The 20,376-nt window shown below is 38.0% G+C and overlaps 1 protein-coding gene across 3 annotated transcripts in view; it reads right to left on the bottom strand.

Annotated features, from left to right (window-relative positions):
• LEO1 (LEO1 homolog, Paf1/RNA polymerase II complex component) overlaps positions 1 to 20,376 on the bottom strand; it is a 65,383-nt gene that overhangs the window by 11,686 nt on the left and 33,321 nt on the right. For 2 of the 3 annotated variants that reach the window (XM_047075102.1, XM_047075103.1), the window contains 8 exons: positions 16,837 to 17,589; positions 14,451 to 14,555; positions 11,539 to 11,633; positions 10,402 to 10,547; positions 9,537 to 9,621; positions 2,946 to 3,040; positions 2,279 to 2,413; positions 1,028 to 1,163 (listed from right to left, as the gene is read on the bottom strand). In XM_047075102.1, the coding sequence (XP_046931058.1) occupies positions 1,028 to 1,163; positions 2,279 to 2,413; positions 2,946 to 3,040; positions 9,537 to 9,621; positions 10,402 to 10,547; positions 11,539 to 11,633; positions 14,451 to 14,555; positions 16,837 to 17,589 (1,550 nt within the window). Of the gene's footprint in view, positions 1 to 1,027; positions 1,164 to 2,278; positions 2,414 to 2,945; positions 3,041 to 9,536; positions 9,622 to 10,401; positions 10,548 to 11,538; positions 11,634 to 14,450; positions 14,556 to 16,836; positions 17,590 to 19,668; positions 19,699 to 20,376 lie in introns of those variants that run through there. The other variant, XM_047075104.1, reaches the window with a different exon arrangement.

Raw genomic sequence — 20,376 nt, 5'->3', positions numbered from 1 at the left:
CATCTCTGGCATTTCCACTAACTTTTGACATCGATTTACTAAATCATCTTTGAAATTATATGCAAAAGTTCAGATCCTTTCAGTGATCAGTTTGTTACTAAACCCTGAGGACCTGGTCAGAGAAAACCCAAACCCTTGTGTCTGTTTTATGACCATCACCACATCACTCTTGTTTGCCAAATGCTTAGGAAATTGATCCAGCTTCCTGTTCATGTCAGCTGGAAAGAAAAAAAGGTACTCAAAGAAGAGATGAGAAACAAAGTTTTGGGAAATACTATTCTTAATATATAGCTATACCTCATTTTATTGCACTTTGAAGGTTTACGGCAACCCTGTGCTGAGCAAGTCTATAGGCATAATTTTTCTTACGGCATTTATTTGCTCACCTTGTGTTTCTGTGTCACATTTTGGTAATTCTTGCAACTTTTCAAACTTTTTCATTATTATATTTGTTATGGTGATCTCTGATGAGTGGTTATGACTTGCTAAAAAGTTTAGATGATGGTTTGCATATTTTAGCAAAAAATATGTTTAAGTTAAGGTATCTACATATTTTTGTAGGTATAATGCTATTGCACATTTAATAGACTACAGTATGATATAAAAAAGATTTTAAAAAGGCGGGGGGGGGGGCGACTGGGTGACTCAGTTAAGCATCTGACTTCAGCTCAGGTCATGATCTCACAGTTCGTGAGTTCAAGCCCCGCATCAGGCTCTGTGCTGTCAGCTCAGAGCCTGGAGCCTGCTTTGAATTCTGTGTCTCCCTCTATCTCTGCCCCTCCCCTGTTCATGCTCTGTCTCTCTCTCTCTCTCTCTCTCTCTCTCTCTCTCTCTCTCTCAAAAATAAATAAACATTAAAAAATTGTTTTTAAATAGACAATATGATGTAAACATAATTTTTACATGCACTGGGAAACAAAAAAAACGATTTGATTTGCTTTATTGCAGAGGTCTGGAACCAAACCCGCAGTCTCTCTGAGGTATGCCTGTACCCAAAATCCCAGGATAGAGCTTAGCAAAAAAGTACCTTAATCATTTCAGTGCGCTGGCACTCAGGATCACGACCAGCCATTGGTAAGATTCTAATCTTCTGTGTCTTTGAACATCTATCCGCAAGTGACAGGGTCATCTTCCTATGTGTGGCGCTGTCTGTAGAGTGAGGTCTGCAAGAAATTAACAAAAATGCCTGTTTACCAAATACATCTGTGAGCCAGTCACATCAACATCACAAAAACAACAGACCAGAAACCATTCTTATCTTCTAGGGAAAAATAGGCAGGGACACTAAACTGCACACGTCAGGTGAGAGGATTCCAAAATTTCTCCATTCTGTGGCTCACTGAAACATTCTTATCTCAAAAGAAAGTAAGAAACAAAAGCTGGAGTAAAAAAGGCTTGACAAGGCATTATCACCCTCCAGAATCCGTAAATACATAAACTCAAGGAGATTTGCTGAGCACAGTGCTTTGCGTTTTACAAGTTATATGATTTCACTGTCACAGCTACTCTATGAAAATAATGATTTTATGTATTAGGAAATTGAGGCAGAGAAGTTGAGAAAATTGCACAAGGTTGCATATGTGGAAATGGAACTGAAATATAGGTCTGATTCTGAAGCCTAGACTTTTGACCATTGCAGTTTTCAAAAAGCTAAGTTGCAATCAAGATTATTGTGTCCTCTCTAAAGATAAACATTACCCAAGGAGGATGATCTGCTTAGAATCAAGAAAAGAAAAATGCGAACATTTCACCGTAGTGCCTACACAGTCTAAAGAAGGGGAATGTTCTCACCAGCTGACCTGAGTACTCTGGGCTGCATGGGGGACACACCCCCAGAGTGGTCTGGACACAGCAGCCTAAAGAACAGGAGGACCCCAGCCTTGACGCCCAACTCGTTGCCTTTCCTCTGACCACATGTACACTACCAACCTCCAGTTATCAGTTAGTCTTCCAGATCAATTTTATTGGGGGGGGGGGGAAAGACACTGACCAGCAAGTATTCTAGACCCCCTGGAAGCTATAGTAACCACTGGAATAAATTAACATTCTGATTTACATAACAGTCTCCTGTAAGTTCGATTAGCATGACTTGGTTCCCTGTGAAAGGAACTTTTAGTGTACCTGACAAAATAGCGTTTGAATCTTCAGAGTTGAGACCCAGACCTTAGTCTTTGGTGAACTATACAGAAGGTTATATTCAATCAGGAGTCAAGTAATTTGGACAATATCTATATTCACTGCTTTTACCGTAATAAATATTGTAGTTGATAATAGTTACCTGAATGTGAGTTTGGTTTTAAAAACAGCTTGTCCCTGTAGACCAGTACCTTGTCTTATAAAAAGATGGTTGTGATCTCCCTGCAGTGGAGCTTTGTAAACATCAAACACTTCGTTGCCTAAATGCAGAGACATGCTGAAAAGAAGAAACACTTCATATATTTAAGTCATAAAGCTTTCATTCTACGATTTTATTTTACTTAAAATGTGATACAACTGCTACTTTCAGAAGGAAAGAGTAAAGAAGCCAGGATGACGTGAAAAACAACCTACAAAGAAGCAAAACATGTTGTTTTCATGTTTACCAACGAAGTACGTTCCGAAGGAAAACATACTATGACTTTTACTCAGCCTCTACTACTTTCCCAGTGGAAGGCAGCTTTTCTGACACATCATCTTATTCTGAGCAGCATGCAATGGGGAGGGGAGCTGGTCTAACATTTCCAAACAACCATACTATAGCCAGCAAGGATGATCACATCTTTGGCCTACTTTTAATGTGTTTCACCAGCCCCCTCGACCTTCAACTACCTATTTATTTCTCTCAGGATTTCTGTGCAATGCCAAGGCTTAGCAATGGAAATTCTTTAATACGAGGTATCCAAAAAATAAAGTTTTATTCTAAAGTTTGATCCCTCCTAGTCGCATTCTAGGTGTTTCAGACTCACCTTCCATCTGACCACTTGACTATCCGAGCATTGCTTTCTTTAATTTCATTTCCTTCCTCATCCCGGCGTGTCCTCCATCTTATAGTATTTTCCACCTGTTTTAAAACACAAGTGCCTTAGAGTACTGTACTTTCTGCTTCCTTTCTCCTCAAGAGACATAGAATTGTAGAATAAGCATACACACATAGTGACAGAAAAACAGACAACATTGAAACCCTTTTGTTTTAATCACCTAGAGATGCTGGATACGTTATCAACAGGAAAAACAATTAGCTTAAGTGAATTTCTCAACTCCTAGAGCTGGAATCACAAAGGGGACTGAATGCCAGAGCATTTGAGCTAATGCTAAGTCTGTCATAACCCTGGATGTGTTAAGATACAATAAGAGCTATCAGGACAAGAGATAAAGACTTGAGGCCACAGAAGGTAGCAATTTAGACCTGAAGCTCCCTCTATAAAGCAGGTTCTTTCACACAGCTAAAAAACCAAATAAATATGGGACCAAAAACCTAGGGAAATAGAGAAGCTCCCTAAATATGGGTAAGGAAAAAGCAGCACCCTGGAAAGATTAAAACCCTAGTTTTTGAGCAGGTTTAGAGTCTAACGTTATCTTTTTTTTTTTTCAACGTTTATTTATTTTTGGGACAGAGAGAGACAGAGCATGAACGGGGGAGGGGCAGAGAGAGAGGGAGACACAGAATCGGAAACAGGCTCCAGGCTCTGAGTCATCAGCCCAGAGCCCGACGTGGGGCTCAAACTCACGGACTGCGAGATCGTGACCTGGCTGAAGTCGGACGCTTAACCGACTGCGCCACCCAGGCGCCCCTAACGTTATCTTATCTTAATTGCATGTAGGGGAAATGGCAGGCAGATGTGGAAAATATTCAAGAGCTTCCTAAAATGAAAACCACTGCTATTGAAATTAAACTCAATGGGACTACCAGGAAATCATAGCACATTAAATGCATGTAGTTTATCACTGCTGCATCCTGGAAAGCCACTGAAATGAGAGTGAAAAAATTTAAAAACACATACTCACAAAGATAAAGAGAATATGAATCAAGATGGCAACAAAAAGAAGTCAGTATTTTGAAAACTGATCTAAGCCCATGCTTCCCTATGCCTATTCCCTCACCATCAACCTGAAAAGCAGCTGCTCCCATTCCCACTTAGACTTTCTGGATGTCCACTGTTAGCTGTGACTGTCTTTGCAACACGGTCCTAATGGTTCCCTTCCAGTTTTTCCACTTTCCTTTTTATTCTTCTCTATATAAACAACTATGCGGGTGCCTGGCCGGCTCAATCGGAAGAGCAAGCGACCCTGGATCTTGGGACCATGAGTTCGAGCCCCAGGTTGGTGTAGAGATTACTAAAAAAAATAAACCTGGGGCGCCTGGGTGGCTCAATCAGTTGGGCGTCTGACTTCGGCTCAGGTTATGATCTTGCAGCTTGTGAGTTCGAGCCCTGCATCGGGCTCTATGGGATAGCCCAGAGTCCGGATCCTGCTTTGAATTGTGTTTCCCTCTCTCTCTGCCCCTCCCCGACTCATGCTCTCTCTCTCCTTCAAAAATAAATAAACATTAAAAAATAAATAAACTTAAAACAACTACGAAGCGGGCTGATGAAAGAACTCAATATTCATGAATGAAATACAATGACATATCTGAGATTGTTTAAAAGTCTGGGTAAGGTGGGGTAAGGAATACAGATGAAACAAAATTGTCCAACCACTGAGTGAAGGTTACATCAGAGTTCATTATACAGTTCTCATTATATTTGTAATGTGTTTAAAAATTTCCTTAATAAAGACATAAAAACAAAACAATCTATCCCTATTCCTACCCTCCCTCTCAAGCAAAAAAACATACACACATATATGGGCCATTATTAACTGAGAAGCCATTGTGAAAAATGTTTTCTGTTATAGAAGGTGATTCAAATTAGAATGAAGCTATGATAGAATACACTGCTAGGTCCTACCCTATCAGGATGAAAAACACAGTAAAATACCTTTAAAGATGGATGACCTCATAGAAATATATAAACCATACCTGGTTCCTTACTCTTTATTTTAAGGTTATTTTTTTTTAGTAATCTCTATACCCAACACGGGGCTCAAAGCCACAACCCCAAAATCAAGAGTCGCACACTCTTCCGAGTAAGCCAGTCAGACACCCCACCCCAATTCCTGTTCTTTGAAGAATTACACCACCAACCAACTCTTTAAAAATGTTCAGGCTAGTCTCCAGAACATCACTCAAGAAACAAAGGGTCCAACTTTCTTATACCATGCACAAAAATAAATTCAAAATGAATGAAACACCTAAACGTGAGACAGGAAACCATAGAAATCCTAGAGGAGAACAAAGGCAACAACCTCTTTGATCTCAGCTGTAGCAACTTCTTATTAATAGACAGTCACTGGAGGCAAGGGAAACAAAAGCAAAAATGAACTATTGGAACTTTATCAAGATAAAAAGCTTCTGCACAGCAAAGGAGGCAGTCAACAAAACTAAAAAAGCACCCATGGAATGGGAGAAGATATTTGCAAATGATGTATCAAATAAAGGGTTAGTATCCAAAATCTATAAAGAACTTATCAAACACCCAAGAAACAAATAACCCAGTGAAGAAATGGTCAGAAGACATGAATACACATTTTTCCAAAAACGACATCCAGATGGCTAACAGACACACGAAAAGATGTTCAACATCACTCATCATGAGGGAAATACAAATCAAAACCACAATGAGATACCACCTCACACCTGTAAGAATGGCTAAAAATAACAACACGAGAAACAACAGGTGTTGGCGAGGATGTGGAGAACAGGGAACCCTTTTGCACTGTTGGTAGGAATTCAAACTGGTATTGCCACTCTGGAGAACAGTATGGAGGCTCCTCAAAAAATTAAAAATAGGGGCATCTGGGTGGCTCAGTTGGTTAAGCATCTGACTTTGGCTCAGGTCATGATCTCACAGTTCCTGAGTTCAAGCCCCTTCCTGGGCTTTCTGCTGTCAGCATGGAGCCCACTTTGGATCCTCTGTCTCCCTCTCTCTGCCCATCCCCCACTCACAATGCTCTATCTCTCAAAAATAAACAGAAAAAAATTTTTTTTTAAAGTTAACAATAGAAGTACGCTATGACCCAGCAATTTGCACTATTAGGTATTTACCCAAAAGATACAAAATTACAGAGTCAAAGGGATACATGCATCCTGATCTTTTTAGCAGCATTATCTGATCTTTATAGCAGCATTATCAACAATAGCCAAACTATGGAAAGAGTCCAAATGTCCATCAACTGATGAATAAAGATGTGGTGTGTGTGTGTGTGTGTGTGTGTGTGTGTGTGTGTATATAGATATAGATATAGATATAGATATAGATATCTACAATGGAATATACTCAGCCATCAAAAAGAATGAAATACTGCCACTTGCAATGATGTGGATGAAGTTAGAGCGTATTATGCTAAGTGAAGTCAGTCAAAGACAAATACCATATTTCTCTGACATGTGAAATTTAATAAACAAAAAAGAGGAAAGAGAGAGAGGGAAAAAACCACAAAAGATTCTTTTTTTTTTTCTGGGTTTCATGACCTCTTTATTTCAACAGCAGTCAAAATAGGTAAGAGACTTTTAAAAAGAGAACAAAATAATCACCAAAACTAAAAGGTAACCGACAGAATGGGAGAAGATATTTGCAAATCACATATCAGATAAAGGTTTAGTATTCAAAATCTATAAAGAACTTGTCAAACTCAACACCCAAAAAACAAATTAATCCAGGGAAGAAATGGGCAAAAGACATGAACAGACACTTCTCCAAAGGTGACAGCCAGACGGCCGACACATGAAAAAATGCTCAACATCACTCATCATCAGGGAAATACAAATCAAAACCTCAATGAGGTACCACCTCATACCTGTCAAAATGGGAAAAATTAACAACTCAGGAAACAACAAAGGTTGGCAAGGATGCAGAGAAAGGGGAACACTTTTGCACTGTTGGTGGGAATGCAAACTGGTGCAGCCACTCTGGAAAACAGTATGAGGATCCTCAAAAAATTTAAAATAGAACTACTTTACGATCCAGCAATTGCACTACTAAGGATTTATCCAAAGGATAAAAAAAAAATGCTGATTTGAAGGGGCACATACACCCCAATGTTTACAGCAGCACAATGAACAACAACCAAATTATGGAAAGAGCCCAAATGGCCATAGACTGATGAATGGATACAGGAGATGTGGTGTACACACGCGCACACACACGCGCGCGCGCGCGCACACACACACACACACACACACACACACACACACACACACTGGAATATTACCTGGCAATCAAAAAGAATGAAATCTTCCCATTTGCAACATGGATGAAACTAGAGTGTATTATGTTAAGTGGAATAAGAGAGAGATAAATATCATATGATTTCTTTTAATATTTAGATATGAGTCTTACCCTTTTTAATTTTTTTTTTTTTTTTGAGAGAGAGAGGGAGAGAGAGAGACAGAGCACGAGAGAGGGAGGGACAGAGACAGAGGGAGACACAGAATCTGAAGCAGGCTCCAGACTCTGAGCTGTCAGCACAGAGCCCAATGTGGGGTTTGAACTCACAAACCGCAAGATCATGACCTGACCTGGAGTCCGCCGCTTAACTGACTAAGCCACCCAGGTGCCCCAAATATGATATGATTTCACTCATATGAGGAATTTAAGAAACAAAATAGATGAACACAGGGGAAGGGAAGGAAAAATAAGATAAAAAGAGGGAGGGAGGTGAACTATAAGAGACTCTTAAATAGGACTAAGGGTTGCTGGAGGAGTACTGGGTGGGGGGACAGGCTAAATGGGTGATGGGCATTAACGAGGGCACTTGGCACTTGTTGATATGAGTACTGGGTATTATATGTAATGATCAATCACTATATTCTATTCCTGAAATTATTATACTATATGCTAAATTGGATTTAAAGAGAATTTAAATAAATAAATAAGACAGCGAACAAACTGAGGGTTGATGGTGGGAGGGGGGTGACGGATGAGCTAGATGGGTGATGGAGGGCACTTGTGATGAGCACTGGGTGTTATTTGTAAATGATGAATCACTGAATTCTACTCCTAAAACCAATATTGCACTATATGTTAACTAACTGAAATTTGAATAAATATTTGAAAAAATAATGTAGCAAAAAAGAAAGCATCCAGGGTTATTTTCCATCACGCACCATTAAAAAATAGTTACACACCAACCTTTTGTACTCTAAGCCTCAAAGTTTTAGAGTAAAATACTCATTTATAATCTTTGATGCCTATACTGGAGTCTGACACTCTATGGCCTGAAAATAGATATATTGATATTTGCTGTACCCTAATAGAAGGGGAAATGCAAAAAATCAATAAGGAGTTAATAACAAACTACCACATTAATTTATATAAATGATGAGAAATAATGAAAAGTGGTAAAATAATGTTAGAGGCACTAAAACAAGCATGAAAAATTCATAGTCCTAACCTTATATCAATAGATACACAATCTCAAAGGAAAAATATTAACAGATGAGCTAATGGGGGAAGGGAAGAGGCAAGAAAAAGGACAGCAAAGTAAGTAAATAAATAACAGTCTAAAAACTATACCTATTAATTGTGCGACCCAGAGCAAGTTATTGGTGTCTATTTCCATTTTCTCATTTGATTTATATTTCCATTAAGAGGAAGGAATAAAAAAAAAAAAAAAAAAAAAGGACTGGTGAAATCTCACTGAAAAGCTCTGGAAGTCCATGCATTTTGGATAGAAATAACTTGTATAAGGTTCTTTAGATGCTTGTAGATTTATCACACTTGAAGAGATGGAATTATTGTAAAAATTCAGCCCCTGAATTCTAAGAATGCCGGACTGCCACTTACCATTCAAACAGCATATGCAATATCCACTGAAAAATGAGGTATTTACATAGGCAATCTTTTGGATTTATGAATTAAAAAAGGATAGCTCCAGTGACAGTACTGTAAGTTCAACTGCTTCTAATTCTTTGATACAACTCAATTTTAAAGGATCTGCTTAAACCACACCCTCCTTGATTAAAGATTAGAGGCCCTCCGTGGAGAGACAAAGTATATCAAAGAGAAACATTAATAGGAATGTAGCATAATAAAAATCTCTCCTAATAGTCAACAAGAGTAACCAGAAGGTATTAGTAATAAATTCTTTTTGTATATGATTTATTTATCCATAGATCAAAGAGCCTGAAGGACATCCTCCTGCAGGACGTTGCTAGAACTTAACCCACAGTACATATGGAGGTAGTCATTCTAACCACCAAACCACAATGCTACTTACTTTGAAGGAAGAAGCTAATTAATTTAAGCATCAAAAACATACAAGAGTGAAAACAATGATGGAAAAGTGCCACCTTTACAGAGAAAAAGCTATATATTTCCTTCCTAAAAATATTCTGAAAAGACAATTTATTTATGAAAAGAAAAACATAAATTATTCTGAAAAGCTCAAGTCTCAAGTGAATATCCCCAGGTTTTACTTTAGAAAAGGAAAAACTAAATGAGTAAAACATGGAAAAGTACCTTTAATTTTAACCTGGTTCGACCTTCTTCGTCTAGCATTTCCTCATCTTCAAATTCATCTTCGTAATACTGAGGATCAAAAGGTCTACAAATTGTTTTTAAAATAAAGTTATTAATTATATTTTATAAGGAACATTACAGCTATCTAATAACATCTCTATTAACATCCTCCATTATACTAAAAATCATAATATAATGAAAAATCATAATGGTCAAATAAATACCTTCATGTTCAATTTCAAGGAAGTATTCAAATTACTGCCCCTTCTTGAAATTTGGTGCTAATACATACTGCTTAAAAAGCAAGGCTAAATATTCAAAATATTCTTTACTTTTATATGTCTTCCAAAGAACAGGGCATACCTGCTCTAGCTTTCTACATCATTTTACTAGGGAAAAAAAATGAACCAAGCTTATATGTTACTTAGTGAATAATATCCATCAACACTGTTTAACTGTCCCAAACCATTAGTTTTTCTACATCCACAATGGCAGCTAAAGTGGACACGTTTAGTATCTCTAGCACATTTCACCACTCCCAATTTCAGCTTTTTCAGGGCTGCACTAGTTGAAAAACACCCAAAGGCTTGCAATTTCTATTAACTCATAAGAACGTATCAACTGCTAAAAACAATTACAAACATTAAAAGTCTCCTTTAACATCAGTCCATACTTTTTCTATCACAAGATATGCTTATTTTTTCAGAGACACATGATCGATATTCCATTTTGTGATTAGCCAACTAATGTAAAATCAGAAAAATATCAACATTCCACATATTTCTATCCAACATCTAGAAACGCCTTTTTTCTTTCTTTCTTTCTTTTTTTTTTTTTAAGAAACGCTTTTAACTGATCCCCTTACCTGGGCTCTACACTGAGAAAGTTGGGCAGTTTAACAAAATACAAGTCATTTCCTAAATCAGTGTTTACTTTGGGTATTTCTACTTCTATTCTGGTCTCAGGAATTGGCTCCTCCTCCTGTTGATCCTGAGGCAATCCATTTTCATCCTAGTAAAAGAAATAGAATTTTAGAGCTTGATAGAACCTTAGAAATGGTCTAGTCTAGCTCAACTTCCACACTTTAATGACTTAGGTAGACAAGAAGGCTATTGGGACTCTGGAGCTAAAACAGCCCTCAGTCCCCATCCCTACCCATCCAGCCCCCACCAAAAACTGCAAGGGAAACAAGATCAGTTCGGAAACATCAATGTAAGAAAAGATGTCTTAAAAAAAAAAAAAAAAATTTCTTTTGTGATAAATCTGTCTTCCACATATTCACCAACAGGAATCACTCTTTCAATTAAAATGAGAGAAGATTATCAACAGTACACACTTCTTGGCATGAACAAGAAAGACATTTAAATCAGTTTTTCCAGTCACAGATCGCTGCAGTCTCCTCTCTTACAGCATGGCACCAACCTCATGCCAGGCACTTACTTTTTGTTTATATCCAGTTTCCCCCGTGGTAACACTTTGTAAAAACTATATGGCAACCAGGAGATTGACCTTGATATAATCAATACAGAACATTTCCATCATTACAAAGATTCATATCACCTTTTTATAGCTACATCCACTTTTGTCCTTACCCTCATCCCTTCTAAATCTCAGGCAACCACTAAGCTCTTCTCCATTTCTGTAAGTTTGTCATTTCAAGAATACTATGTAAGTGGAATCATAGAGTGCGTAACTTTTTGGGATTGGCTTTTTCTCACACTGCATACCCTGGACTTTCATCCAAGTTCTTGTGTGTATCAATACTTCAACCTTTTCATTGCTGAATGGCATTCCCGCGGATGAATGTACCAGGGTGGTTACTCCTACTCCCCTTTATAAACATGTGTTCCCTACATAACTAAGAAAGTTATCTGTTCATTGTACTTTTATATTGCAAAAGAGTTAGCAACTTCCTCTTCTCGGCATAAAAGAGATCCTTAATCTCTGAAACACTTACTTAGCCTTCAATAAGGGCACAGTTCACCCTGGCAATTTTACTTACAACAGGCTGTCCTGGAGTAGGTGGTTTATCTTCACCATCACTTCCTGAAGATATATCATCTGCACCTCCAAATAGATCCATGGTTCCACTGTTATCTGTAATATAGAGGAAAAATTCACAGTATTAATATACATTACAAAAGTTCTTCAAAGTTATCCCTTCCACATAGTCCCAAGGTTTCTGGACCAGGCACCAGGAAACTACACAAACACAACTCTGAACCTGGCTCTCAAAGATGTGACCAGAGTACCTATGGAGGGGGAAGGGGGCAAATTCAGTCAAAGGCAAGGCTGTAGAGGAAACATTTATTTTCCCTTCATTTTCTGCAACCTGTTCTTCTGTTTTCCTTTATTCTCCAGGAGCCCAAATGTCCTCCTACAGTCTAGATACTCACATTTGGGGCTCAAGCCCTCAATACAGGCCTATTCTCTACACAGTCCCTCAAGTTTTAAAAATGCAGGCCCCTGTCTATCCAGGCCCCTCTCATCAGAGGCAGAACTTCAGGTAAGTTTGGTAAAACAACAACAATAATCTGTAATAAGCCAATAAACAAAAGGTAGAGGAAGGGGTGAAAGAAAGATAGGAGGGTAGTCAGAAAGTAGACTGCTTGAAACTGAGATTATAGAGCAGTTACAATCATTGGCAATGATATAGTCTACGATAAAACCATGAGAGAGCTACTGAGACAAAGGGGAGAAAAAAAATCCCTGAAAAAAAGGAGAGGCAACACACTAGAATGGCCCCAATCCAGAACACTGACAACACTAAATGCTGGCAAAAATATGGAGCAACAGGAACTCTCAATCATCGTTCACAGGAATGCAAATGCGACAGCTACTTTAGAAGACAGCCTGGCAGTTTCTTAGAAAGGTAAACAAACTCTCACCATATGCTCTAACAATCATGCTCCTTGGTATTTACCCAAAGGAGTTGCAAACTTATGTCCACACTAAAACCTGCAAACAAATGTTTACAGCAGCTTTATTCATATTTGCCAAAACTTGGAAGTAACCAAGATGTCCTTAAGTAGGTGAATGAATAAACTGATACATCTAAAGGAATATTACTCAGTCCTAAAAAAAAAAAGTGGTCAAGCCATAAAAGACATGGAGGAAATGCACATTACTAAGTAAAAGAAGCCAATCAGAAAAGGCTACGTTCTATATAACTCCAATTATATGACATTCTGGAAAAGGCAAAACTATGGAATCAATAAAAAGATCAGCAATTGCCAGACGTTAGGTGCAAGGAGAGATGAATAGGTAGAACATGAGGGGTTTTAGGACAGTGAAACTAACTCCTCGATATGATACCATAATGATGGATACAGGTAACTCACATTTGTCCAAACACACAAAATGTACAACACCAAGAGTGAACCAGAGTGAACCGTAATATAAACTATGGGCTTTGGATAATGACGTATCAGTGTAGGTTCACCAATTGTAATACATGTACCGCTCTGGTGGGGGATGCTGATAATGAGGTAGATTATGCATGTGTGAGGGCAGGAGGTATGTGGGAAATCTCTGTATCTTCCCCCAATTCCAGAGTGAACCCTAAACTGCTCTAAAACACAAACAGCTCTAAAAAAATAAAGCCATAACAATTAAAAAAAAAAAAAAAAAAAAAAGGGAGGCAAGGAAGATCCAGGTTCTGCCAAGTTCATCTGTATGATAAAATCAAAATGAAATACCACCCAACTCATGTCCCTTCTGATTCATTTTCTTCCTAGTTCTTAACACCATCTGACATAGTGTATGTTTAATTTACTTCGTGTCATTATCAGTCTCCCTAACCTACCCTGACCCTACCAGAATGTTGATCATTGCTACATTCCCAGCACCCAGAACAGTACTAGTACACAGTAGGTTCTCAATAAACAACCGAGCTAAATAAAAGAATGAATATATCGAATTCTGATACCAACCCTCTAAGACAGCTAGCATCATCTCCCTTTTACAGATCAGAAAACTGAAGGGTAGTAAATAACTGATTTGACCAAACTTCATACAGCTGGAAAGTGGAGCCACAGAGATTCTAACTTGGATCATCTGATTCCAAAGTCCAGGCACATAACCACTAGCTACAGATCCAAAAATCTTTAAGTAAATCCCACAACTTCCTGTTCTGCCAGCTCTCTCCTTTTCTCTCTAGTTGACCCTCTATTTGCTTTACTTATAGTGTTACTTACAATAATGTATATAAGGTATTTAACATTAATGCCTAATTACCATTTAGCACAATGGTTGTGTGTAATGAAACTATCAAATTTATGTTTGTGGAAACTTTTACACTAACATCTGTATTGTACAGCAATCTGCCATTTGAAACAGTCACCCATAGAGATGAACAGGCAGATCTTTTATCCTTTTAACAAACCTACCTTACTTAATCCTGGGTTTTTATGACTTCTTCATCTAACCCATAGCTTTAAAGAATCAAGTCCTTCTTGTGTTATTAACCTACTAAGGAATTAAGAACTAGCTGTCCTGAAACTATCAGTATTCAAACTAAAGAAATGGACGTTGCCACCTCAATCAGAGCCTCAGCCTCCTAACAACAGATTTATCTAACTCTAAATGAAGAAGCAGAGGGGTGGGGTTGGCTCTATCAGTAGAGCATGCGATGCTTGATCTCAGGGTCATGTGTTCAAGCCCCACGCTGGGCATAGAGCTTAGGTTAAAAAAAAAAAAGAAGAAAAAAAGCAGCAGCAACAGGTTCTTCTCCAACTGATTAAGCATAAATGATTTCTCATATCTGTACAACTTCCCTGTGTACACTAAGTATATCCACACTCTTTTCCATGGATCTTGCAGTCTGGGGTAAATGTCCAGAGTCGACAGCGCACTGCAGTTAAATGAAGAAAGAGAGACAGAAATATATATATGTAAAAGAAGTAACTGGAATACCTTTTGGTACCTCAGTGTCACTATCTGCTTCTGAATCAGAGGCAATTGCATTCTTGCGTTTCATCCGTAAAACTTCATCTTCACTGTCACTGCCCCTTGCAGACTCTGTAAGGGTAGAATTAGAAGTTCTTCATAATCACAGTCATATCTTAACCTTGAATTCTGTGCTTTAAAAGCAACACTGGGGATAAACTGTGGTGCACCCATACAATGGAAAACTACTCAGTAATAAATAAGAATGAACTACTGATACATGTTAACAATTTAGATAAATCTCAAATGCATCCTGCTAGGTGAAAGAAATCTAAATTAAAGAAAAAAGGCTACATACTACATCTGATTCCATTTTACTAATGACATTCTCCCAAAGACAAAAGTGCAGTGAGAAAACAGATCAGTAATTGTCAGGGGACAGTGGTGGAGAAAGGATGTGACTATAAAAGGGACAGAATGAGGGAGTTTTTTAGGTTAACAGAACTGTTCTGCGTCCTGACTGTGGGATGGTTACACAAAGATATTTATGTGTTAACACTACTAGAACTGTACATACACATACAAACTGTAGTTAATTTAAAAATAACATTAATTCAAGGAACATTTTCTATAAGCAGAAAAACCTGATAGAATGAAAAAAGTGGTACTGAAACTTATGACCAAATTTATATAGGACTCATTACAAAAAAAGAAAAACAGAGGTAAAAACATTGCAATCAATGGAAGAGACAAATACAGTTGAACAACATGGAGGTTAGGGACACTGCCCCCCCCCACACACACACACAACACAGTCAAAAATCCACAAATAATGTCTGACTCCCCCAAAACAACTACTGATACCCTATTGTTGACTGGAAGCCTTCCTGACAACATAAACAGTTAACACATATTTGGTATGTTACACACTCTGTATTCTTACAACAAAGCTAGAAAAAAGAAAATATTAAGAAAATCATAAAATACATTTATAATAATGTACTATATTTAATGAAAAACTTGCATATAAGGAGACCCACAGAGTTCAAACCCATGTTGTTCAAGAGTCAACTGTATGTCACTATCTCTGGATGGTACAACTATTTCCCTAATTGTCAACTTGAAGAAAACCACGTCGATCTAGGTAAGAGTTAAGCAGAATAACCAGCTATAAGATTCCCCACCATAACCCTAGCCTTAGGTTAGTCTGCTATTATTGGGGAAGTAATGCATGAACTTTAATGATTCCGCTACCAGTACAAATAACTCTACCCAAAACTAGTTATTGAATACTTATTGCAGTCCTGTAGTCTAGACAGACCTTTATCCATCTCTCGAAATTCTTTGGCCTCCTCCTAAATAATGCCAAAATGTGGTCTTGAATGCTATCCTGTGAGTATGTATTAGAGGATTAAAGGCCCTCTCCCCCATATCTAAGCTAAGATGACAGGATCAATATGTGAGTATAATCAATCACCTATGGAAATGAAACAATCTAGGTATTACTTAAGAATTCTAACCTAACCAAGGTGACTTTTACAATGCAAAGAAACAAGATCTCCAAATTTCAATATTCTATATGAAGAATGTGTTAACTTGAGAAGAACAGTATACATAACTATTATAAAAGGGAGTCAGTAGCCAAAGTTAGGCTATGTGTTTCCTGCAGCTTTAAGAAATAAGTATTCTGACCCAAGCACATCTCTCTAGAGGATGCATGTGTCAAGCTACCATAGCTCACTGAGATCATCCAGCCACGTTTTCATCTTCTGGATGTTATACTCCCCAGGCAACCTCCTGATATTACCATTTGGTATCCAATGTTGATTTTCCCCAACAGCAAGTATACAATGACAAGAGAGAAATAACTGATCCTCTCAAAATCAATAATTTAGCAACTCAATGTTTATAAATTAGTTTCTTATACTATCAGTATAAGTGACTAGTTTGAATGAACTCCTTGGAGCCTAATTACCTCTGGATGATCAAATTTTGGATCTCAAAAACCTTGAGCTGGAGTATGAGATTTACAAGTCAGTACAACTACCCTATGGAGATTTTCAATGGCATTGCTTTTTTTCCCCAGGCAAATCTATTCTCACCTGAGGCATGCTTCTCAGTTACCAACAGAAATGGAACCAACTCCATTCATTACCTAGCTACTTAAGCACCATATATCTTTCCTGAAGACTGTCCTCTTTCTTTTCTTGATCTATCATCAATTAACAAATGATGGTAGATAAAAATAAATGGATTATTAGGGGGAAAAATTTAAAGCAAAACGTATACTTAGAAAGGGCTGAAATGGAGGAACAGAAGAGAAAAACAGGTACTAAAGGTGGGCATGGATACTGCACCACTGCTGTATATGGACGCTTCTACTAAACCATTTTGGTTCTCATAAATGCATTACCTGATTTCTGGTCCTGTTCCTCTTCATCATCTGAATGCCTGTGTTCTTCATCTGAGGCCTGTGGCCTTTCATCATCAGAATTTTGCATTTTCTCCTCATCAGACATCTGTGGCCGTTCTTCATCATCAGAATTCTGTTTCTCATCATCATTATCAGAAGCTGCTGGCCGTTCATCATCAGAATTAGCCTTCTCCTCTTCTGACAGTTGTCTCTCATCATCTGAAAGCTGAGGCCTGTCCTCATCATCTGTGTTTTGCATTTTCTCATCATCATCAGAATTCTGCAGCTTATCTTCATCAGATCCTTGTGCCCTCTCTTCATCATCGGAATTTTGTATCTTTTCATCATCTGACTGGTCGCTTTTATCTTCTCTGTCCCATTTTTCATCATCTGAATGTGCTTTTTCAGAACCTTCTGCTTCTGAATGATGGCTCCCTCCATCTGATCTATGACCTTCATCTTCATCATCATTATGAGCTTCTGATCCACTGTGCTGATCTACATCTGAGGGGTCATTGTCTTCATGGTCAGAACGCTCAGAAGCTTCTGACCTATTGTCTGATCTTTCAGAGTGATTATCACTCCCACTGTGATGTGAAGCTCCCTCATCCTCACTGTCATCTCCAAACAGTTCCTTATTACTTGGCTTTCCTGAATCACCTCTTTCATCTTGCTCACTTTCACTTCCAGAGGCATTACTGCCAGAAGCAACATTCTCTTGATCAGAATCCGAGTCTGATCCAGAATCCGAATCTATGAGATCATATAAACACAGAATGATGTCAGTGAAAAAGGCAAGGTAAAGAGCACCAAAAGTCAATCCCAACATAAAAGGAATGAGAAAACATGTCAAAAACCATCAGAATCAACTTTCTCTCTACTCAGGAAACTAACCAAAAGCTGCAGCAACCAGGGGAATGCTTAACAAGAAAAACCAGGTGAACTCAATAAAACTTTGTGATGTTTTAATTTATCCTGTTGCTCCACTCCAACCCCAACTCCCCAGCTCAATAATGCCTTAAAGATAGCCCAAATTTCTGGTACGTGGACCACTACTAGAGGGAGCAGAAGGGACCTCATTCACAAAGAATCATGGTTGTTAGTTTTGATCTGCCTAGTGGATCACTGGACTGGCTCAAAGGGCTGACTTTATCTCACTTAGAAGTCTCTCAAAGGCAGCTACCTGGGAATGTTTGCCAAAAACATTTACAGGCAAATGTATTAGTTGCCACTGCCTGGGATAATGGATAGTAGTTGTGGCAAGTAATTAACTAAGAAGCTTTGGGGCAAGTAATTAAGAGGAAAGGCTGGAGAATTACATCATTCAGGGAGTAAGGGCTTTTACAAGCTCTCACATGTTCCTAGAGATCTGGAAGGCCACATACTTGCCCAGGGCTGTGCACATGCCCAGGAAAGAATTTAGAGGGTACTAAGCTCTCACTTCCAGTTGACCTTCAGGTTCTGTGCTTAAAGCAAAAGATGAAGGCAAAAACAGGTTGTAAACTGCCAGGTTGAGAGTTGAAAGCCTGCCCAACACAGAGACCCAACTGCGAAGACTGGGAGGTTTTTTTTTTTGTTTTGTCTTATTTTGTTTTTTTGTTTTTGGTTCTAGGCATTTAAGGATATCTCTGTCTAATCACAAGCTGACCACTATGTTAAAGGGCAGAGATTTTAGTGGCCACACACAACAAAGATTGTGGGCTTTACTAAACTAGTTCAAAAGAATCACTAAACAATAACTACTACAACAAACAGCAACAACAAATCCTGAGGAAGGGAGAGAATTTGATTTCTTGAGTTACCACATTATAATACTCAAAATGACAAGTTATCAACAAAAAACTATAAAGAAATACAAAGAACCAAGGAAGTACGGCCCATATGTATGAAAAAAGGCTAGAAACTATCCCAGAAGAAGCCCAATGAAAATGATGTTTTACCAAATAGAGAATATCAATAAAAAGACATATTTTTTTTAACATATTATTTAAAAAGAGCCAAAAAGAAATTCTGGAGTTGAAAAATACAATAAATGAAGTGAAAATTCATTAGGGAGCTAAAGAACAGATGTAAGCAGGAAGAAGGCAGAATCAGTAAACTTTAGAAGAAGTCAATGAAGATTAAGTGAGGAACAGAAGAGAAAAAAATTAAGAAAAATAAAATCTAAAAGATTTGTGGGATACCATCAAGTGTACCAACATATACATAATGGGAGTCCCAGAAGAAGAAAGGGCAGAAAGATTATTTGAAGAAATAATGGTCAAACACATCCCAAATGTGATCAAAGACATTCGAGAAACTTAGTGAATGCCAAATAGGATAAGATTAGAGATCCACACCTACACACGGCATTATCAAACAGTTAAAGACAAAGGCAAAAAAAAAAAAAAAAAAAGAATGCTGAAAGCAGCAAGAGAAGCAATTTGTTCCACACAAGGAATTCTCGATAACAATGATTTCTTGTCAGAAACCATGGAAACGAGAAGGCAGTGGGTTAACATACCCAAAATACTGGAACAAAGACTGTCAACCAAGAATTATATTCCCAGCAAAACTAGACTTCAGAATGAAAGCGTGATAGAAGTGACAGAAGAAAAAAATACAGAAATCAGACTTCTTCAAAAAGAAAAACTTCTATACAAAAGACATTATCAAGAAACTGAAAAAACAACAAAAAGAATAGGACAAAATATTTGCAAACCATGTATCTGCTAAGTGTCTAGTACCCAGATATCCAGATACATAAACAATGTTTACTACTCAACAAAAAGACTACACAATTAAAAAGTGGACAAAGGACTTGAAATGACATTTGTCCAAAGTTATACATACCAATGGCCAATGAGCACATGAGAAGTCTATTCCACATCATTAGCCATTAGGAAATGCAAAATGAATTCACAATGAGATACCACTTGACACCAACAGAGATGGCTACATTAAAAAAAAAGAAAAATGTACAATAAGTGTTACTGAGGATGTGAAAAAAAATGAAACCCTAGAATATTGCTGGTAGTAATGTAAAATGGTCTGGTCCCTCTGGAAAATGGTGTAATTCCTCAAAAGTTAAACAAAGAATTACCATATGACTCAGCAATTCCACCCCTACGTATATACTCAAAAGAATTGAAAACAGGCATTCAAATACTTGTACACAAATGTTCATAGCAGGGGCACCTGGGTGGCTCAGTCAGTAAGTGCCTGACTTCAGGTCAGGTCATGATCACATGGTTTGTGAGTTTGAGTGCCGGCATCATCCGGCCCTGCACCGACAGCTGAGCCTAGAGCCTGCTTTGGATCTTCTGCCCCCTCTCCCTATCCCTCCCCAACTTGTGCACTTGCTTGCTCTTTCTCAAAAATAAATAAATAAACTTAAATACAGTTCATAGCAGCACTACTCAAAAGCCAAAAGATGGAAATGTAAAGGTGCTAAATACCCAATTGCTCACTTTAAAACCATTAATTTTAGGGGCACCTGGGTGGTTCAGTCAGTTAAGCATCTGACTTAGGTTCGGGTCATGATCTAACAGTTCATGAGTT

Source organism: Lynx rufus, unplaced genomic scaffold (genome assembly GCF_022079265.1).
Source record: "Lynx rufus isolate CCGP_SWC_20201006 ecotype Redwood Valley unplaced genomic scaffold, mLynRuf1.p SCAF_13, whole genome shotgun sequence".
NCBI classification, from domain to species: Eukaryota; Metazoa; Chordata; class Mammalia; order Carnivora; family Felidae; genus Lynx; species Lynx rufus.
The sequence above is the reverse complement of the archived record's forward strand: the minus strand, read 5'-3'. Positions and strand labels throughout refer to the sequence as shown.